Genomic DNA, 22,470 nt, shown 5'->3' with positions numbered 1-22,470 from the left:
AATAGGAGAGTGAAAAAATCTCTGATATTCAGATTGTTTTGTTTAACTTTGACTGCCTTTAAAAAGCAATGCTTCTACTCAGAGGCAATTCTGAAAGTCAGCAGGTACAATTAGACTGGCCATTGCACATGGTCTTGTGGTTAGCATCACACCCAGAGGATTTATTGTACCCTGTCACTCATTGAAACTTAGCTTGAAGCAGCCCTGGTTTCAGAAATGCACAGCAGAGGAATGAGGGAGTCCCCAGAGCTACCCCTCCTCCACAGAGGTGCTGGGATGTACTTCCATAAGGCTCACCCAAGAGGACAGGAGTAAGCTGGCTTGTCTTTCATATGATTATAGAAAAATGTAAAGGAAAAACGGGGTTTAGTGATGCTACAAAAACATTCCAATTCCTTTCCAACAAGGCGTGTTTTGTCAGGGAGAGCTGGAAAAGTCACGAGTGTTGTATAACTCCCCAGTAGAAATCTCATTATCTTGCCTTTTGTTTTCTGGTGTGATGTATTTTTCTGTCATATTAAAAATGAATGGACTCTACTTTTCAAGCCCTACCATGCATCATTCTGTCTCCCCTTGGAGTGAGTCACTGTGTGTTACAGGCTGACTCTTGCTCGAAAGAATTGAGTTCACAGTGGAAAACAATTATGCCTCACAATAACTTTACTAACACAGTTACTGTCAACCAAGATCTCTCTAAGTGGGGTGTTATGTAAAGATGTAAAATGAAGGATGGAGAGGATATTTGATTAACAGGAAGAAGGCAAAGGAAAATAAGACCCTTCTGGATCTAGAATGCTTAACTCCCATAATACCAGGAGTTTGTTTCTTTATTCAGGCTGAGTAACAACTTGCTACTGAGGCTGAATGAGGCAGTTCTGTTGTGTTAGAGCTTCTACAAACTACCAGCTGAGCTACTAAAGATTTCAGTGTCTCTGCATATTTCTGCCACTACATCACCATTTTTATGGTTAACTGCCTCCTCATCTGCACAAGAACTACTCACATCTGATTGGTAGCTCCTGCACCAAATTAATTTCTCTTCCCTTACATGCCCCATATGACAGGAATGCAGAGCTGATGAGTTCTTGTCCCTGGACCTCCTAATAAAACCTACCCCTGTGTGTCTCCTGTGTGTAGCCATCTGTCTAAAACATTACACAGGGCCCTCTCCTGCATCCCCACCACTTCTCACAGTTTCAACAAAGCCAACCCATGTTCTTGCCAATCACTCACACAACTGCATGCTGCTACTCTGAAGGTGAGGGTGGGCCTTGCAAGTTTTTATTTTCAAGCTTTGATTGTGCTCCATTAGCATCTTCCCTGCCACCTACACCTGCACCTCCTGCCTACAGCAGATAAGACTTGGCTCCACTGTCACAGTAATGCTGCCAAGAGGAGTGTAAATACTGGCTGTTGAAGTGCTGCTGAGCTGGTTTTGACCAGGCTCACACAACTGATTCTAAAATGATTTATTCTCTCTGTTTTCCAGCTGGTGGGCTTTGTCTATGCCTGTTACGTTGTTAGTGTTTTTACAGAAGAAGAAGACAGCTGTAAGTATTTATCAACAGATCCCTTGGCAAAAGGTTATAGTGAATTTTATTTCTCTCTCAGATGTTTGTCTGTCAGGATTGAGTTGCTATCAGATTTCTTTCCATCTCTGCCTCTATGGGATGTGGCACTACCTGCCTCTCAAGGATCAGCTGGTTTTACTGTGAGGGTGTTTTCCCCCCATGTTAGTATGTGCTAGATGCTGCAATTCTGCTACACTTCCACCATAAAAGAGCTTGGTTTTGACTTCTCAGCTGGACTAAGCTTTAGAGAAACTGGCCAGCTGCTTCTGTTCTCAAGCTTGTATAGCCTAAGAATAATGCTACTGAAATATTACTGCTGTGATTAAGAGCACCTACGACAATTCATCCCAGTAGGTGACCTGCTGAGTCTCATGTGCCACAAGCTGAGGATGAAGGAGAACATGAGATTTCTTGCCAAGGACCAATCTGACCACTTAATTTAAGAGCAGAGGAAGTACTGCACTTGAATTACAAGGAGGAGGAAGGAGCCAAGCCCCTCGTGTTTGGCACACAAATCTCTTCAGTGACGTGCCCTCACTGGACGTGTGTCAGCAAAGACTCCGGGGCATCTCCTGGGTCTGTGGGATCTGTGTGGGTATCCATAACCTGCCCTTGGATTACTTTGCCCTTCTAAAACTCAAAACTTTGAGACCAATAATTTTACAAACAGAAGAATGGATGCATAGAGTTAAAACAGACATGGAGTTTGATTTCTTTGGCAATGTGCTGGGCCTAAGCCAGTTTACTCCAGCAAAGGGTCTGATCCACGGGTTTTGCATCCAGATATCAATTCTTTAAGACACTGATTAGGTTTGTGCAAGCAGCTTTGTTGTTTTAAAGAGCAGCTGGCATGGATGAGAGCTGAAAAACAACAGCTTTGAACTGAATATTTGAAAGTGTGTGAAGAATGTGTTTTCATAGGAGTGAGAGGAGATGCATTACTTATCTGACTTGTCCTCATGTTTTTTTCCTTCCTTCCTGTGTGGCTGAACTCATTCTAGTGGCTTTATTGATCATTTTATTTAGAGCTTGGCAGTGCACTTAGAGAAGGTGCTACATTATAGTAATATTTTTTAAATTACCCTATAGCTCTTCTATTAGCTAAACAGCTTCAGTTTTGAGCCCCTGCTGAATATTGTAAAGCAGTAACTTGACAGAGCTCATTTTTATAGTAGGGATCCGTTAGGAGAAGCAACCACATGGAAGGAAGCTTTATCTAGAAATGCAGAGCTGTTAATTTCAGGATACATATTATTTTTTTTGCCACTAACAAATTCACTTTCCCTCCCAGTTTCCCAGCTTGGAGTTAAAATGCCAGCTTGAATAATTAACAATGACAAACCATCAATATTTCACACTCGCAGGGGTAGATCCTTCCAGTGACCTGAATAAATTTGAGCTGCGTTTTAATTTTCTCTTCCATTTGTGGTTTCCTTTAAATGTTGCTTTGATATGCAGCATGAAGTAATTATAAGTGCTGAGGCACATTAATCAGGAAGCTCCTGCTAACGTGATTTTCATGAGAAAACACAGCAGTAGGGATCGACTAATGCTGATTTGTGGGCAGGAATATTTTAGATGTGCTAATGCACTGTAATATATTGCAACAATGAACCACACTTAAGATTTTTTTTTTTTAAGTGACTTGGATTTTGAGTGCACTCAACCATTATCCCATAGATGCTCAGATGATAGGATGTGTGTTTGTTCAAGGTACTAGATAGTTACTCAACTGCAGTTCTTAAAGGTTTCCTGATTTAGACATTCCACAACTGAGGTAACAAAGTGTCTGTTTTTTAAAAGTGCAGCCTTTTTTTGATTTTAAGATACTCAAATGTTTTCAAAATTGGCTGAGGAGAGGTCAAGTCTCACTGGAACTATTTGGGAATTACCTCCACAATTCACTTAGAACCTCTACAAATTTCACCCATTACCTGACAGTTGTTCCAAAATCACAGTGTGAGCATGAAGCTCTCCATCAAGATGGAATTTCTCAGAATCTGTTGCTTAGGTTTCTAAATATATTTTTAGGAGGGTTTTTTTCACATTCAGTATATTAGTAACTATTTTTTTCTGTTGTTTGATCACTGAAAAATACCAAAACTCTTCAGCTAAAATTTAAAATAATAGTGCCACCTTCAGGAAAGAAAAGTAAACAGGCACTTATATAGTTAATAAGACTTTCCAGTCATTTTTAAATGGCACTTGGACAGGATGGCTTTCACACTTCCAAACGAAATGCACTAACTTGGCACCAAAAAGTGGTCTAAGCTGAATCTATTTTAAAGGGTTTTGCAAAGCCTGCAAGGTCAGTCCCAAATCACACCACATCACACCCCTCCTGCCCGGGCTGTGCTGGCCAGCTCAGTGATACAGGCTTGGGCTGATGTCAGGGGAACTGAGACAGGCTTGGAAAATGCTTCTCTGGTTACTAAGGGAATTGTCACTTAAAACTCTCCCTGCTGAGTTACGCTGCCCTTCTGTGAACACTGGAGAAGGGAATCATTGTTCCTATTTGTACACAATTAAAAGAAATTGAGTTGGCAGAGGGGACGTGAAAAATATCAGAGCTGAAGATAATGAGGTGCTTGCAGTTTTCCAAAGCTGCTGTTGTCTTGCAGGAAAGACAAGTGGGGCAAGAAAATTCCCACTTCACTATATAGCCTTCAAGGGGATTGCTGTGCTGCCAACTTCTCCCTGGCATTCACTCGGGAGCTGTTCCCCAGCTTCCTCCCTTCGGCACAGTGTGGAATGGCCGAGCCTTTGTAGGCTCACTCTCATGTGAAGTCACAGTGTGCTGGCAATATCCAAGGAGGGGTTTTTTCCTGGAGTCTTTTGTTAGCTCTACTTTAAGTCTTGTGTTGGCTGAATCTCCTCTTTGGCACATTTGCCCATCCCAGCAGATCCCAGGAATCCATACCTGAAAAATCATTTTTCTGTTCTGTCACTAATTTTTACGTTATGCCATGACATGCACCAACCCTTTCTCTCATTTCCTTTCAACTTTCTGGCCATGTTTGTTTGTTTATTTGAGTTTTGATTTTTTTTCAGTTGATTTCATTGGTGGATTTGATCCATTTCCTCTCTACCATGTCAATGAAAAACCCACCAACCTTTTGTTCAAGCAGACATACCTGTAAGTATCATCTCCTGTGCTAAAGAGGCTGTGCTGACTGTCTCTTGGTTTGGTGGCTCAAGGGTACCACAGGTTTGGGTTTTTTTCCTCCTTGCAGGTTGATTTCTCCAACAGGCTTTTCAGGCATGGAAGGAGGGAAGGAATGGACACCAGAAGGGGTGAAGCAGCCCCTGCTCAGCCCCAGGGTGAAGCTGGAGTTGCTGTGCTTGGCTTATGGCAGTGCTGTTGGATAGGAAACAGTGGGGCCAGCTATAGGATATTATTGTAAACAAACTACTGGATGCCTTTTCCTTGAAGAAAGCAAAGGGAGGTTTTTTTCAGCCATGATTGGTTCCCAAGCAGGTAAAGGCAGAAGCTGTGAGGAAGGGTCAGCCACAGCACTAGCAGAACACAATCCTCACTGTCAAGGTTAAATTGTGGTCTGTCAGGCAAAGCTTCAATAAAACATTTGTACTGGGGTAAAATTTATGCAACATCGAGTTATTTAAGCTGTATTTAGCTGTGTGGACAGTCATAACTGAGCTGTGACCTACACATCTGTGTCATTTTAACCACAGCCCTGTCTGTGTCATCCTCCAATAATCCTCTCACAGTAGCACTGCAAAAATTGACTTTTTTTTGGGAACAGGGTCTCTCTGTCCCTGCTTGTACTTCCAGGGATCCTGGAGGGTACAAAGGTAACACTCCAGTAAATTAAATTTAAGTGAGCTTTAGAGGGTTTGTATTCAGAATGGCACAGGTTTGCTCTTAAAGTTTTGTTTGTTTGATTTTTTTTTAAATTTATTTATTTTAAATTCTGTTGCCTACAAGAACTGAGGCATCCATGTGTGGGGTAGCCCAAGAGTTCAACTGAGAGCAGGGAGCAGAAAGAGTAGTTTTCCACAGCAGCGTCTGTCATACCAGTAATAGAGATCCATTGTTGAATTCCCATTTCTGCCCTCTAATAATCCCTTCCACTGCTGAAGGCACAAGATCACAATTTCACTCTGTCCACTTAAAAGCTGGTTCTTAATAAGATTCTGAACCATAAAGGCCAGTATTGTCTGCTCAAAACAGCAAGGAGATGTGATTTTTTAATATTTTTTAAATTGATCTGTAAGAGGCAGTTCAACACATAGAATTTGTTTAAAGCAGCTGCTAAGAGAGGTTGTTTGGGGGAATAATGTTACCAGAGTCCTGCCAAAAAGAAGGATGTGAGAAGGGGGGAGAAGACTGGGGCTGAGGGAAGGAAAACTCCCCCCAAATAGATTGGTAGATGTGCCCCTCTAATTTCACAAGGACTTACTGCCCACTTTGTCACTGCAGCACAAGATCAGGAGAACGAGTAATTTTTGCAAAGCAGTTGAATTCCCTGTAACTTTGGGGGTTCTATACTGTTGTTACAAGGGATGCTAAAGGAGATTAAATATTGATTTCTCTCTCATTTTGTCACAGTGGGGTGGAATTTTTCAGTCTGCAGAAGCTGTGGAGCCTTAAGCAGCTCCCTGATTTACTCCCTTGATGCAGCAGCCTGCTGAAGGAACATCACACACTTTTACAGTGCTGGGTTGGGGCTGCTTTTTTCTTCAAATGACCAATTCTGCTTGTGAAAGGGGCTATCACTTATAAATGAAGTTTTCTATGTGGGGAGACTAGAATACAGACAGAACTTCAAAATGTAAGACTTCCTGCCAGGGCCTCAGTAAGATGGGAAGCTGCTGCTGAAGTACACAAATAATTTTGCAGTTCCTCACTCCTGTTCTTCAGCCCATCACTTCTCTGTTGATGGCTTCTGCCACCACACAGGAATATTTCTTTCTGGCTACCAGCACGTGAAAACAGCTGCTGAGCAGTAGATAAAGTGACCCTCTATAAATTTCACAGCAGCCACCAAACAGCAATTTCTGTTTATTTATTTCAGCCTTGCTATTGCCTTTCTTCCACATGTATGAGTGGGAGTGGGGGGAGGAAGGGATTATTGATTCTCAACTAATGGTACCATGGAGTGTTGCAGTCTGGGGCACTGAGTGCCAGATGCCCTCGTCCTGCTGTGAAAATCCTTTAGTGATGACTTGAAGGCATTTTATTTTTATTTTTTTATCCTGTTCAAGAAGATGCAAAACAACAAATACATCCAACTTCTTTGAAGTGTAAATTTATAGAAGAGCTAGGGATTTGGAACATGGGCTTTCTGGTTTTAACTCCTTTTTGTTAATGGAAATGCTGAACAAAACCAAATGTATTCCACACAACTTGGAGCTGACTGCAGCCATGAACTTTCATTTCAGGATGGCATCACTCCCTTATCCTGATAATGCACTTGCTGGGCTGCCACAACTCTCTAACAGGATCACTTTCCTTCCTTCCCTAATGGAATTATCCTATTCACTCCAGTTTTATTTATCCTTTTCTGATCAGATCACACTCTTTCCTCTCAATGTGCCCTTTCCCTTGTCCTGGCTTGCATTTTTCCCTAATCTCTCTTCTTCATCTCTCCAAATTTATGAGTTTTCAGAGATCCAAGGCCCCACAGAACACTCATGTGACCTGGACTGATGAGCACGGTTTATACCCGAGACTAACCCTCACAATCTCTATATTGAACACACAGCCCAAGTTAGAAAACTTTTAAATATGCTGCCACAGTTCAAAGATACTAAAGGGAAACTGCAGTGTTCCTTGGCAGCCTAAATCAGTGGTTATCAGCTGCTAAATTCAGTATTCAAACTGTACACCCCATTTCTGGCCCTCAGCTTCCATCCACTGCTCTGCAAGAAATTCTTAAATACCTTTGCCTCCTACTAGGAGGAAAAAGCATCCCTCCAAAACCTTTTACTGATAATAGGTACTTCCAGACCACAATCCAGTTATCTCCCAGCTTTATCATGGTGATCTACTGCCTTCCTTGACCTCAGTTGCAAGTCTCCAGTTAGTGGAAAACCTGACAAATTATCAAGTCAGCTGTTATTTTTCTCTATTTAAAAAGCCAACAACAACAAAAAAAGTCAACCATCATTTTGTACTACTGCTTACAATGGCAACATGTAAATTTGCTTCATCTTAATTTGTACCTCCAACACTTACACAGCAAAAATGGTTGTCTAAAAATACAGTTATTTCTATTTAGGTTCCACAACTGTTTCTGCTCTACATTTCATTGACTCCAGGGGAGTTTGGCTGGGATAGTTACTATTTCAAGTCACAACCTTAAGTAAAAGAAGCTCAAATTATCATGGAAAAATTGCTCTGTAAGTTTTACTGTGTAACAGAAATACCCTTAATCTCACTGCTGATTACCAATTAAGGGACTACACTAATTATTTAATAATAATATATCAGGAATCTCGATAGAAGACATGGTAAAGTCTTCAGTGCCTGAGTTTCTGTGTCAAAGTTCTTAGCCAAAGGATAATAAATCACTTCTTGAAAGCCAAAGTTACTCTCCTGAGGCCAAAAGGGTTTTCAGGAAGGAAGGGCTGAGCCCTTTCCCTCCTTTAGCTAAAGCCCAAGTTCAGGCTGTGCCTGCTGGCACCACTATCTCCCCTTGGGCTGCACAGCTCAGGCCCTCAGCTCCAGGTTTTTTTCCTGTTCACTTGTAGTCACAGAATTCTCATCATTTGAGGCAAAGAAGCATTTCTCCACCGATAACTGTGGAAGGGTTAACTGAGCCAGCTTTGACATTTCCCACTAAAGCTCTTATCTCCAAGCACCCTGCACTACCTGCCAAGGCAGGAGGAGGCCCAGAGCATCCTGATCATTTGTCAGCACTTCCCTCCTGCTGCATCCATTTAGTCTCTTGACATCATTCTCTGAATTTGTTTCGGAAAGCATTGCTGTGCAATCTCAATTATAAAGCAGAATAGCCTCAAAGCACGATTTTGTACACAGTTTAGTGCTAAAGCAAGAACCTGCTGGGTGACAGGAGGTAGCCTCTATTTATTTAAAAGGTACAGAGATGAGCAATAGACGTCCCTGCCTTTTAAGACTGTATTTATAAGGCCAAGCAGTGAATTGCAGAGTTGTGAAGCTCCAGCCTGTAACACTCACTGTGATCTGGCACCCCAAGTGCTATATCACATTAATGGTTTGAGAGCCTTAATTTTAATTGTGTGGCCAGATTTCACTGACTTGCCTTTCCTCAATCTACCAGTGGAAAGGGCCATATGGTTGGAGAGGGTGTGACTTTTATCAGATGGAGAGCTCAGTATTGACAGGGCAGCAACGGGGGTTATTGGTTAATTGAGTGATCTAAGGCTCCAGTTGGCAATTGCTCACTTTAATACTCCCTAATCAGTCTTTTGTGGTGCAGTGGCTGCTGGCCATGGGCATGAGCAGCTGTGGGCATGAGCATTAAAGAACTAGACCCCATACAACAGTCATCCCTTACTGGTTGAAAGTTGGTTCTTCAATAGATCAACTGATAGTTGATCTAACTAATAACATTAATTAAGGATGGCCAGAATACTTTACAAAGGAAACTTTTACTTAAACAGGGAAAAAAAAAAATCCCACTTTGTTTTGAGGAGAGAAGAAACCCCACCAAACAAAATGCTTCTGCTTCTCTTTCTAGGTAGACTTTTCCCCAAACAAACAGTTTGGTGAATATCAACATGAATTTGCAAACTCTTTTGATCAACCTGCAGCTGCATGTGTGAGAGGTGATGTTTCAGCCAAAAACATTCACTCACCTTTACTGCCGGCTCCAAAAGTAGATCTGCTTATACTGCTGCATCTACACAAAAAAACACATCACTGCAATTTCAAGCAGCTACTTTATTCTAGAGATGACCCTCAGCTTTTTAAATTCCTAACCAAGTTCTGTGCGGCTCCAAATGCTGAGGGATCCATAGATCTAACACTTTGGCTGTTTTATCTGTTCCTTAGCCTAACTGCAGCGTATTCAGGTCTGACATGTGCATAGTGTCCTTGCCAGGCTTGAAGACTACTTAACCACGTTAATTCTGAGCTGTCAATCCTATTCCTCATCTGTAAGAAGTCATATTTAAAAGCTCAGAAGAGGAAAAAAAAAAGTCCTAATTCTTTCCCCACCATATCTGTTCTCCTAAGTAAGCAATTGAGTACTTGCTCCACACTGCTGTCCCACATTCACCCTTTTTTCCCCCCCTTACAGGCCTGCGTAAGTGAAGAGGAGCCAGAGGATGGATAAACCTTGCACTCCACCATCAAAGGTGCTGCAGGAAACAGTCCCCTGTGGCCTGGATCTTTGGCAGAGGAAATGCAGGATGGTGAACTCCATTCCATTTTTTTGTTCCTTGTCTTCTTTCCAAATGCAATGAATGTACATCAAAGAACGGCCACACAGTTGGTTTGTAATTCTCCAAGTGCCCTGACGAACCTTTCCTACCATAGTCTGCTGGTACTAGCCAAGAAATGACACAGGCCTAGAGACCTCTGGCAGAACAAGTTCACCAAGAGCCTCTCTCAAGAGGTGCAGCTGAAGTCAGAGCTGCTTCCTTGCAGCCTTGGATCCATAAAGAAGGAAGCACCGCCCTGGGACATTTCTATGTTCTGTAGTTAGTGTCTTCCCCTTCTCCTTTCCCTTGTTCTGAAAAGAGCCTAAATCCCCTAACACAACTTCATCTCCTCGCTGCCTGTATAGAACTTGGTGGGGGCTCTTTACATTTGAGTTACTTAGGCTTTTTTGGGTTTTAAATTATAGTTGAGAACTCTTCCCTTCTTCCTCCCTGCCCATCCAGGACTCCCTTCCTCATCCTCTGTAGACTTGGCAATAAGCATTTGTCCTGGATTTCAGTGTCATGTGACCTAACTCCTATAATGCTGAACAGCTAAAAACTACTACAAGCACCAAATCTTTACTCAGCACTGAGCTTTGCCCCATTTCAACATGCCAAGCCGTTCTCAGAGCAGCTGCAGCTTGCTCTGGGTTTGCTCAGCTACATTAACTTAACACTGGTGTAGCCACATACACAGCTGAATCCCCCTGCAGGACACTGAAAAAGGCCTAGTTCTTCATGGATCACAGGTGGGTTTGTCCCTGCCTTCTCCATCGAGCAGCCACGCTTATTCCAGGCACAAGCCTGGCAACATTCCCATGGAAGATGGTTTTGTTTTGTTTTTTTTTTTGTGACAGGTTTTTTGAGGGGAAGGAAAGGGCTGAAGGGGGAATGTAAGTGTAATTAAGTTGCATTAATGAGCTGCAGCAATTAATAAAATAAAAAAACAACACCACAACAACAAAACCAATGTCAGTGATGTCAGCTGTGTCTCCCAGCACACTGAGTATCAAGAAGAGAAAGAGCACTTGGCCAGCCAGCTGTGGGATTCTGTGGCTGGTACCTTCCAAGTGCTGTTGTAATTTGTTATTGTCTTACCTAATCTGTTTGGGATTACTTGGCAGTTTTGAAAAAATGCTTTTCAGAGGAGTCAAACTGGAAGCCATGCTAGGGAGAAGTGTGAAGGAAGAATGAAAACAAATAAAAACATTAAGTGCTAAATCAAAGACAGAATGATGCAGCTTTTTTTGTCCCATTTCAAAGAACCCAGGAAGCAAAGTTTTCTTCTATAAACCCAAATGTATAAGCACCAAGAGAGCATTTTTTTGGGTCAGTGAGGCTTCTATTCCAGATACCCACTGCAAATTAACATCCTGAGTTGTGGTTGGGTGCAGCTACAAGTAAAAATGTTGTTTTCTGTGTAGTTTTTTTCCCCTGTTCTTTTATCCACTGAAAGCCACAGCTGCTGACTGAGCAAGACAGACAACTGGTTTGATACTAGTGTCATGACTAGAGGAAGAAAAAGATCAACCATCTTTCAAACAGCTCTGCCTGACAAAATATAACTACTTAGTTATATTATTAGTCAATAGTGTGTCACCACTAAGTTAAACAGTGAAACACAAGCTACTCTCCATTTCAACACTAGGAACAGAAAAGTGCACACCCTGTCTGTTGGCTCTTTCTCCACCTCGCCTTTGATTCAGTTCATTTCTGCATCCCACTCATTCCCACCTGCCCTGATGTTCCCTGGAGGGGCAGAAAACCAAAAAGGAATAGAAGAAGAATAAAGATCCTCTAGTCGATGAGATTATTCCATGAAATATTTCATTTATTTGGGGTTTTTTAAATGAATCTTCCCTTCTCTCGTCCAAAAACACCAACTTCACATTTTTTTGTTTGCTTTTATTATGATTTCTTTTCCTCAGAGGAATTGCTGTGCATCAGATACCAGCAGTCATTATTGGCCTTGTTTGAGAGCAAACAAAATTCAGCCCAGATGGTGGAGAAAGCACAGCTTCAGCTTTGAACAGCTGAAACATTTCACTAATAGTTTCAGGAAGGAATTATTCTAGGTGGTCATATGAAGGAACTCCTGGAATTATTTTGACATCTGCATGTTTTTAACGCTACACGTCTCAAGGCCCTGATGCCACATTTACTAATAAAACTGGTAAAAAACACTTGCCAAGTACTCTAAAGGAACTAAACATCAAACTATGCACTTAACAACATTATGTTTTGGCTTTAATACACACTGGTGAAGTGAATAAATAAAAGTGTGATAACTGAGTAGTTTCATAACTACCACTTGACTACCGGTGTTCATTCCAGCATAAAGCATCAATTAATAGAAGGAAAATAAACACTGAGCCTATATTCAGGTAAGCCTATAATAGGCAGTATCAATGACTGCCATAAATCATAAAAAGAAAAAAAAAAGCCACCACAGTCTGAGAAAAAACTAAGAGAAACTACCAAGGGTCATATTCCACACTTAATTACCTCCTCCAGTTTTCATTATCAGAGCCATTCATCCTTCATACTCTGAAAACCCCTCCTGGTCTGCTTGTGCTAGAGCCACTCTGAGCACCACAAGGTCAAAAAGTGGTGAGGGCAGGGACTGGCAGTGGGTTCTACCCCCAGTGTGCTCTCAGAGCGAGGAGCAGCTGAGGGTTTTGCTCCAGTGGGTTCCCTTATCTCCAGTTTAGGAGTGCCCTCTGTTGGGGACAGGCATCACTGGAGATGCTACCACTCTAAAAACCTGTTTCTGGAGGAACATCTTGCCACAGGAAAAACCAGTTTCTCCCTTCCAGACTTGGAAAAGCCACGGTTTTCAAAGTGTTCAATAAGAGAAGCCCCAGAAATAGCTGCACATTTCCAGCCCTGTAGTCCTGCTCACACTTACTTTAGGTTCAAGCCACACTGAACTGAGTTTAAGAGGGAATAACACTATTCCAGCAGAGAGTTGGTTTTGTTTTCCCTTCTATGATTAGCACTTCTATTTAAACTGTAATATTTTGCTGTTATTTATAGTGGCAAAACAAAGCCAGTGATATCTTGAACCCACGCAACACCTAATTTAGCATGTTGGTGACATTCTGCTCTCTATGAAAGCTGCTGTCTGGCAGAGACCCACCAATTCCTTCAAGAGCTGGAGAGTTCAAACTGCTCAACTAGTAATTTCCCTCATCTTTGCCAAAAACTTCACTACTACTACCACCTTCTTCTTCTGAAGGCAGGGATGAAGAGAGCATCCACTCTGGTCTGGGGGTGGAACAAGATGGTCTTTAAGGTCCTTTCCAACCCAATCCTATGCCTCCATGACCTGTTGTCTTGTGAATTCCATGGTCAGAACAGTTACTTTTCTCATGCCCATGTAGCACTGAGGGACAGAAGTCATCTACAACCTGATGTCACTCTAACATTTGAGGACACCACCACAGCCCTCCCTCCCCAAGGAGGGAATTGTACTAGAATCACATACTCAGAGCTCTAAGTTAAACAAAGGAAAAATTTTATTCCATGAAAAAGAACAGTTTATTTTTAAAAACATATTTCCTTTCCCCTTCAGTTAACAAGCTATAGTATGGACAAAACTTACTCTTTCTGGCTAAATGATAGAATGCTCCATTTTAAATAAGAATGACCAGTTTAGCCAGCAAACAGAAGTCCTAAAAAGGTAAGTTTCCATAGCTATCTTCTAGTAGGATAGTACCCAACAGCCAGGGAAGAGCTCCATGAGAAGCTTCCAGGAGACCATAGTGACCCTGAGCAAAGAGTCTTTCACTTGGGGAGGGCAACTGAGAGTAAAGAGGTTGGAGAGTCTGCTACAGGCCAGGCTTTTCCATTTAGTTATGCAGATTTGAGTACCAGTAAAACCTTTCATCAATTGTTGAAAATTCAACAAAAAAAGAGGGGAGGACAGGAGAGAGCTCAGAAGAAAAAGTTAGATTCTCCCCCTCCCACAACACATTGCTGCTGAGCATTCTTGTCTCAATGGAATGCATTTTGTATACAAAAAACTCCCATTTTCACTCAAACTTACTGAAGGAAGCCCTAGCAGAATAATCTCTAAACAACTGCTAAATGTGTGAAAAAGAATCAGAGAGCCTACTAAAAAAAGCCTTTGATTTCAACACAGAGCAAAGATTCATTTGAGAACAGAGGAATTTGGAGGAGAATCTGTCAACAAAAGCCTCTCTTTGGAGGACAAAAGAACCCAGCAGAGTTTTTCTGGAACAGTCCTACAGCAACAGTACAGCAAACCAGCAGCTCCTCCTAGAAACACTGTGCACAGGAGGCACATTTAGTGAGTTTTTACACATATGCCAAGATCCCCTGCAAATAAAACTGCTCCAGCATCAATCTATTTAGTGATTTTCTTCCTCTGCTGTGTTATCAGTGAGCTGTACAGACTTATCTTTCCCTTTGGGTGCATCATGGCTCAGGACATGAAAGTCCTCACACTCCCCTGGATGACAGCTCTGCAGATGGGACACAACCTCAAATTGAGGGCACAGTCTCCACAAGCTACCAGGTGGCCACAGGGAACAAACACAACAGACACATCTCTGTCCAGGCACACTTTGCACATCCTTTCCTCTTGCAGGCGGCGGAGCTGTTCTTCTGTGCTCAGCTGAGACTCATCTTTACCAGAAGAGAAAAAAAAAAAAAAGCCCAAACTGTTAATATTCTCTCAGCTCCAGAGTGCCAGTTCTGGCAGCTTAGGAAGTCACACTGCAACTTGTTTGTGTTTTGTTCAGAGACTGACTGTGGCCATGGCAAAAGTGCCTCTCAGGCAAGGTTCATTTAAGCTGGAAGACTACAGCCATTATAACCTGGCTTATCTGCACAAGGTTCAGTTTGTGTACACATGCTGGACTGAGCAGGGACAGAGATCAACATCACTTTACTGTGGTATGTAAATTATCCTAATAAACTGGATTTTTTTTTTTTTAAACAGTCTGATTCACAGTGGAACTCTAATTCCTGAATAAGGGTTTCTAATGTAGGTACCACTCAAGCAAGCACACTCTCCCCTTCAGGATTTTAAAAAAAAAATAAATAATAAAATCAATTAATATAATGATTGCTGATGCCATTATTCTTAAACTCATCACAATTATGCCTAAGCTCAATTCCACCACCACTGTCAGCCCAGAGCACCTGATTCCTTTTGCTGCACAGACTGCATTTCTTCTCTTGATGTTCCAGCCTCCCTCCGAACAGGATCTGTGCAACCAGGAAAGAAGATGGTATTAAATGCTACCCTTGTCTCCCTCTCCAGACAGTGCTGTATGAAAAGATGAAGCATCCTGGATCTCAGGAGCCTTTGGTTACACACTTCTTGACTCTGCTCTTAATTTAACATGCTCACTCACTATATAAGTGAACGTCCATATCAAGGCATGTCCACATCACATTCTCTCCTCAGAGGTGGTTTATCTATCAGACAGCAACAGCCATCAGCTACTCATTCCTACTATTTAATCACGTTTTCAGTTTTGTGAACTTCTCTTTTCCATGTTAGCTACAGAAATGTCAGACCATGCCATGGAGACAGGAGCTTTGGAAACTGCACCTTCAAGTCAACTTCACTTGGCAAACAGGCTCCACAAAACAGGTAACACAAGACAGACAGATAAGTTGAGGAAGCTACATATCATCCAGACAAGTAGTATGGCTGTTTCTGATCAATTTATTGATCCAATTTTAAGTAGGCTTGGATCAATCATCCATCCTATAAGCTTTGCTTCAGACAGCTGCCTCTGTCTGGATCAGATGTGAATTTATGCCACAAGTCTCCACATTGTGGAGCTGCTACTGCAGGTCTAAGGGCAGTGGGAACCATTGAAGATATCTACACCAGAGCCTAGTGGAGGCAGAGATAGTCACTGATAACCCAGTAACCACAGCTCCTTCAGGTTTCTTTAAATCAGAATCCCATTGTTCAGCCTAGCCAGGAAAGGCAGGCAGGCTTGTGGGCATTACTCCTCTTAATTCCAGCCTAGGAAGAGAGAAGGCAGAACTGCAAGACACCACAGCAGGGCTCAAGGTGAAGGAAGAGGTGACACAGCCCCCAGAGCAGGTGTGGAGCCAGGCCCTACCTCTGCCTCCCGCGGCACCGCTGCTCTCTGCCCGGCCCGACTGCAGCAGATCTGAAACCAGCTCAGACTCAGAAAGGTAGAAAGCCCCAGTCAACCCAAATTTATTCTCTACCAGGTTTGCCACGCAAGTGGGGTCAAAGCCCATCTGCAGGACATTGTGCACTATGTTACGCTGATCCTGAGAAGGATGAGCCAGCTCTTTCCAAGCACTCAGAGGATCTGTAAAGCAGCGAGCAGATACTTTACCAAGAAGGCAGAACTTTTTGCCCCAAGTGTGACATTCCCCAGAACTATTATATATAAATTGGTATTAATATACTCTTAAACACTCCTCAAGCTATCTGTATAGCTAGACTAACATCCAGATTTACAGTTTTTTACTTCCAACCATAATTCACAAGCAGTTAATCAAAAGCAATTTCATAAAAGCCCAGGGAATAATTTTGGATGGTTTATTCTACTGTATCAGTAAACTAAGTCTCCCTCTATCAGTGAGCTAAGTTTGGCCTCAGTCCAGAATCCTTATCTTTGTTTTCACATCCCAGAACAGAAGCCTTAAAATTGTTTTCATGAATATCAAGTGGAACATCCCAATTGAAGTATCTCCTACCTCAGTCTAGCTCAACCATTCATCAGTAACAACAGAAGTAAGAAATTCAGCTGGCAGCCTGTTCAAAGACTTAAGTCTTGCTTAAGCTCATGGGAGCCAAATTTCACCTACTTAAATTTCCAGGAGCAACTGATGAATGGGAATAATCCCCAGGATCGACCCCTTCACAAACATCTAGACTCTCTAGCTGTTCTCCCATGCCTTACCAAGCTTGTTTAAAATGTTGCAGTGTGAAAGACTCTATAGACAGACAACAACATCAAGAGCATGCACAAGTCAAAGGAACACTGGGCAAACACTCAAAACTCACACCATTATCCAGACTAGCTAAGTGTCTCTGGTCTAAGAGGTCTCACAAGGACAAGTAATTTTGTTTCTTGAGCTAGAGACTTTCCTAAAAACAAAGTGAAACTGTTTCTGGAACATCAAAACATCTCACAAATACCATGTCTGCAGAGTGCACAGTAGCTGGGGGGTTGGGGGGGTGGCAGAACTGAGACCACACCACTTCCAACAGAAGATGTAATCACAGCACTGACCTTGGGAAGGAGAGGAGTCCTGTTCAGTCTGATCCCAGGAACGCCTCTGGAAAATGACACAAAAAGAGAAGCATGTGTTCAAAACTCCTCCATCTACCAAACCTCCATCTACTACACACAAAGTACATAGTGACTCACTGGAGCTAGCAGGGTGGTAGAAAAGGTCTCCTGAACACTGCTAACAAATTCTCTCCCCTTTGAATGCAATAAAAATTCACACCTATAAGCAGAAAGGTTTACACATATTAGTACAGGATCTCTCAAGTGAAAGTAGCAGGAGTAGTTTGAATTTTAGAAGCAAAGGGTGCTATGAGTTATGAGCAAACTGCTATGTATTTATTAAAGATGGGATATCATGGGGTTTCTCACTCCCACTTCCTGCACAAAGGTTGACAGTAAGAGGTTCATGATTCCTCTCCCTTAATTCAATCTTCATGTTTTGTGATGGACCACAAAACTATGATAAGAGAGTAGTTCACAGAAAAAAGAGCCATAAGAACTCCTAAAGAAATCCGAGGTTTACAATACATTTCTTTTTGTACCTCAGAGTAGTAGTAATCAAAGCTGTTTGACTTTGTGTCAAAGAAAGTGATTTTAATTGAACTCTTAGATGGTGAACTCTGGATCAAATTAGAAAATCTCAGGTCTGAACTGTGCCATTCTACCTGAGCTTGAATATTTTATTTTGCTTTTAAAGTGAGAGGTTCTAAATATTTCTAGCCTCGGGGGGAAAAAAACCCAAATCTATCAGTGTAAAATGCATGACCCATCTTTGATCTTGCTGTGAGGGGCGTTTGTGAACTCAGACTGACTTACTCTGGATACCATTTGGCATGTTCCCTCCAAGGATCATCTCCAAATGACCAGCTCCTCACGCCTCCATCACAGTAAAAGCATCTCACTACATCACCTCGTCCTGAAAGGGATATCAAGAGGTTATTTTATATCTGAGGCACTGGGTGCTCTACTGACCCTGGAGGAGAACCTGGGGAGGGACTGAGCACAAAGCACAGGCTGACAGAACAGATGAACATGTGACAATTTACCAGCACCAAGCAAGGGCAGGAAATCAGTTTGAATTCCCAGAGCTGCAGCTGGTTGAGATGATTCCAGAACTGGGTCACAAGCTAAACAGGCAGCATGAATGTGAGCACCTGAGCTCCCATGTGTACACACACCCCCCTTACCCAACTCCTCTTCTACCCTATTTAGAGTAGAACTGTAGCTAGTTATACCTATAAATACACTGTGTTCACTAACCACAATCTGCCATAACCAGCAGGCACAGGCAGGCAGTGTACACAGATTCCATCTCACAGGTATAAGAACTTGCCACAACGTGGTCCCTGTCTGCTCTGTGCTTCTCTTCAGAGAAATCACAGGGGGAAAAAAGCCAAACACCATTAAGAAGAACTGCAGATAAGTGCCCTGCCCTGAGGACACTGAAACAACGTCAGTAAAGGCTGCCAGTGAGCTTGGGTCACAGGCATGATCTCCCAAGCACTCATGTTAGAGCACTGTTTGGCTTCACTCAGCCAGAGTTCTCCAGGTCAGGGGACTGCTGGGGAGTGCCATGTGAGACTGCTGTGCCTAATGAGTCCCCAGAGTAAAAGTCTGTGCTGGGCTATCAAACAGCTCTGAAAGTGATAAATCTAACACAGAACACAGCTTTTTAGTTGGATTTATAGCAAGATCCGGGTTATGCAGTTTGAGTGAAAACCTTGCAGAAATTGAGAAGTACTAGCAAACTAACCTGTCACTTCCTCCAACTCAAGCTAAAAGAACAGAAAGGCAGGTACTTTGACTTTCCTACATCCCTGTCACTGACAGCTCAGATTTTTCCAGCTATCACAATATTTAAGGCTGTTTTTTCCCCTGCTCCCATCTTCACCAACAAAAGCTACTTAAATAAGTGGAGAGAGGGGCAATTCAATCATACTTCAACAGTGATTCTGAAGTGTTCAGGGTGTTCAGGTTTGTTTCTGCTTAGGGACCTTTAGTTTATAGAACCTGCCTGTGGCTTCCTTCCATGTCTCAGTTTGACATGCAAAACCAAATAGATTCCTTCATATCAAAGTCATCACACTAGTAATACACAAGTATCCCTAAATTATTAGCTTCCAAAAACCAGCAGGACTCCCCTCAATATTTAATTGCAGTCAAGCATTAACATAGTGTAAATATTTCCTCTGATTGGTCAGTCCAGAGAGGAATATTTCTTTAAAACTATTACCTAATCAGCAAAGCCTTCTCAAAGGGAAACGATAATGTTATATTGATATTCACATGCATGGGATTACAAGAAATATTGCCTATTTTACTAAAAAATTAGTATCTTATTTCTGAATTACAAATCTGGAGTCCTTAGAGCAACAACTCACAGTGACAGCCAGATGGGCTGACTACCTACAGATTTCACTCAGATTTGGGGGTTTGAGAAGAGGCTTCAGTGTAAGACACTTTATACAAAATATGACATGCCAAGCAAGCTCCTCAAGTCCTTTAAGAAATGCAACTAGTAAACAAGCTCAATGGATCTTCAAGCACACACTTTTCTGCCAGTAAAACATCTGTTTAAAACACATCACTTTCTCCACTCATGGTGGCAAGGGAATTCACTTAGTAGTGGACACCTCATTATTCAAACAGGAGTTAAAGTTGAAGTAAATTCTGCACAAGCAGCAAGTGAAACAGCATATTCTGAAGGAAGGATGCGGTTTCTAACTATAACACACATATTTGCTAGCATTTGTAAAAGCAATAAAACACAGTGCAACCTTCAAAAGTTAACTTGAATAAGAGTTAAGAACATCTCCCCAGGGTACCTACCTGTGTAAAAGAACCCTGCTCTGGCCAGTTCCTCTGGATGAATGTCAGAATTTTGTGGCCAGTTCTCAAAGGTAGAGAGTCTCATCTCCTCTGTGACCATCTCTGGGTATTCTGGTTCATTGGGCAGGGCTGTCTCCTCACTGACTATCCCCTGCAAGAGACTGAGGAACTGCCCATCCACAGTGTCAAAGATCTCCTGAAGAGACAGCATCTCTTGGTTCCCAACATCCTCACCACAAATGTATTTACAGGAAGGGAAGAAATTCAGGTGCTCTATTATGGGGCAGTCCCCGGCCCTCCAGTCCTTCAGGACACCCCCGCAGCAGAAACACTGCACTTCATCCCTGGGACCCACGTAGAAGAACCCAGCCTCGACCAGATCTCGAGGGGACACAGGTGAGGTGCGTGGCCATCTCTGGAAAGTCCTGAGTCTCCTGGCCACACTCCTCATGCTGGAATCGAAGAGCTGGGAAGAGGCAGCCCCGCGCTCCGTCCCCTCGGCCGGTGCCGCGTCCCCCATGGCCCTGTTCTGAAAGAGAGGATGAGAAATCCCAGAGCAGTCAGCTGGATTCCCAGCCTCAGGCAGCACTCACCCTGTGTTATTTGTTCCTCATCCCCGTGTATATTCCAGAAAGCTCCTGGTCTGGACAAAGCTGAGCTTGTTTCGGAATTGCAGCCCAAACACAGATCTGGTGCTTCTGTGCTTTGCTGTTGAACTTTTGCTGAGCCCTCACTAGTGTCTGATGGGAAGGGACCAGCACTTTCAGAGCCCCCCTGCCAATTTACAGGAGAGATGGAACATAGAGTGGAGGGGGAGGGCAAAACCTGTGCTGCCTCCCAAGCTGAGCCAATCCAGCTTTAGGCATCTGATCTGCAAGATAAATCCCCAGTCATTTTGCTCAGCCTTTAAACTAGTATTAAATTTTTTTTATTCCTAAAAGCAGATTTCAGCAGGCACATCGTAACAAAGCAGAGAACAGCCACACCCAAACAAGATGTGTCTCATCATCTCCAATTTACAGCCAAACACTACACAAATCAGTAGATTTTTCATAATTGTATTGTCCTAATTAAACAGTGAATATCTAGAAATACCTCTATGAAAGGGCTTCCCCAGGGATAGCCTAAAATAATTAGGTGCAGTTTCTACGAGGCATTGTTCTTAAATCAAGGATTTTCTCATTTTTCTCATTTTCTGCCTTTGTTAGTTCTGTGCAGGAGGAAAAGTGAAATTAAAGAAGTTACCAAGTGCCTGATTATCCAAGCCCTCATCCTGCCTAAGGTAACAGCCCTTCCCTATGTGAGCTGCAACTCAGCTACTGCTTCCAATATTTTCCACATGGCTGGCAAAGACACTTTCAAAATGCCATACTATGGCACAACTGAAAATAAGGAACAATTTAACTAGTTACATCAAAGGAATTCTTTTGGAGCCAAGTGTGTGATTAACTGATAGGTGCAATCAACTCTGTTTTTTTTCTTTTTAATTTATTGCCCTGAAGATCCTTTTACCACCTAACTCAATAGGTAAGTTCATCCCAAAGAGGTGAAAACTATCTACTGGTTGTCAGGGTTAGGCATTATAAGCACACAGACCCCAAAACATCACATAGGCAAATATAAGGAAATACAAGCAAAAAAATATAAATACACACCCTAAAAAATTATGGGGTTTCAAAGTTGGTACAGCACATTAAGATAACTACAGCAGTGCACTCTTTGGAATAGGCATAGAGTAAAATACAAACAAGTGGAGACCACTTGTGTAGCAGCTACTCTGCAGTAAACACCATCACAGAGACCATGAAGGGACTTAAGAAACACTCAGACCAGTACATCTCTGAATTATTCTTCCTCTTAACAAAGTGCTGCAGCACATTTAGGGAGCAAAAAATACTTCAGAGGGCGTTTTAGTCACCAGACCGCAGCCAGAGTTAACAAATCCATCCTCCATAGGTATTACACATTTAGTGAGATTCTAAGAGCAAAACCAAGCTTGCTCAACCATATACTCTCAGGGTGAAAGGGAGCAAGGAAGAGAAAGTTTATTAGCAGCTAGAATTATCTTCTATGGTGACAGAAAGCAGAGTTGTAGGAAGCAGCTCTAAAGTTTCAGAAACTGTGCTTTATTTAACACAATAAAGTGGTTACTCAAGAACTATGTCACTGGTATAGAGAAAAATCCATACAAAAAGAAAAAAACCAAAGCCATTAAGTCCCTGACACCCAACAGAATTTGCAAGCTAAGCAAACTGAGGAGCACACAGCTTTTTCAGCCTGCACAGCAGATTTTGCTCTCAGAACACAGAGAAACAACAGAGAGGCTTGTTCATCAGGCACAGCTCCACAGTCAGTGCTGCTCTCATATTGAGCCCTAACAAAACAAAAGCTATAACTCTTGAGCTACAACAAATGCTGTGTTTCACCTACACAATGAACAA

At 42.4% G+C, this 22,470-nt stretch overlaps 2 protein-coding genes across 5 annotated transcripts in view; one reads left to right on the top strand and one right to left on the bottom strand.

Moving 5' to 3' along the window:
• The window catches only part of NKAIN4 (sodium/potassium transporting ATPase interacting 4), a 53,238-nt gene extending 40,990 nt beyond the window's left edge, over positions 1-12,248 (top strand). The window contains exons 5-8 of one of the 4 annotated variants that reach the window (XR_003528182.1): positions 1,490-1,550; positions 4,623-4,707; positions 9,261-9,344; positions 9,818-12,248. Coding sequence is in view for 2 of the 4 variants with exons in the window: in XM_027646189.1 (XP_027501990.1) it covers positions 1,490-1,550; positions 4,623-4,707; positions 9,818-9,827 (156 nt within the window). In the remaining 2 variants the exon portion in view is untranslated. Of the gene's footprint in view, positions 1-1,489; positions 1,551-4,622; positions 4,708-9,256; positions 9,345-9,817 lie in introns of all 4 variants that reach the window. The other 3 variants (XR_003528183.1, XM_027646189.1, XM_027646190.1) reach the window with 3 other exon arrangements.
• A 1,078-nt stretch (positions 12,249-13,326) lies between these two features.
• On the bottom strand, positions 13,327-20,546 carry BIRC7 (baculoviral IAP repeat containing 7). The gene is made up of 7 exons (XM_027646090.1): positions 20,030-20,546; positions 18,017-18,116; positions 17,339-17,420; positions 17,201-17,246; positions 16,052-16,270; positions 15,111-15,176; positions 13,327-14,591 (listed from the first exon to the last, which is right to left on the bottom strand). The coding sequence occupies exons 1-7, from the start codon at positions 20,478-20,480 to the stop codon at positions 14,389-14,391; spliced, it is 1,167 nt and encodes a 388-aa protein (XP_027501891.1). The 5' UTR covers positions 20,481-20,546; the 3' UTR covers positions 13,327-14,388.
• Positions 20,547-22,470: the final 1,924 nt, after the last annotated feature.

The sequence above is a fragment of the Corapipo altera genome, unplaced genomic scaffold, assembly GCF_003945725.1.
Source record: "Corapipo altera isolate COAL_440 unplaced genomic scaffold, ASM394572v1 64, whole genome shotgun sequence".
In the NCBI taxonomy this organism is placed as follows: domain Eukaryota; kingdom Metazoa; phylum Chordata; class Aves; order Passeriformes; family Pipridae; genus Corapipo; species Corapipo altera.
The sequence above is the reverse complement of the archived record's forward strand: the minus strand, read 5'-3'. Positions and strand labels throughout refer to the sequence as shown.

Coding starts and splice junctions, on each gene's coding strand:
- BIRC7 (XM_027646090.1), bottom strand. CDS start 20,480: ATGAGGAGTGTGGCCAGGAGACTCAGGACTTTCCAGAGATGGCCACGC. Junction 15,177..16,051: donor CGGTGCCGCGGGAGGCAGAG/GTAGGGCCTGGC, acceptor CTGGTTGCACAG/ATCCTGTTCGGAGGGAGGCT. Junction 14,592..15,110: donor TGTGCAGCAAAAGGAATCAG/GTGCTCTGGGCT, acceptor CTTCTGGTAAAG/ATGAGTCTCAGCTGAGCACA.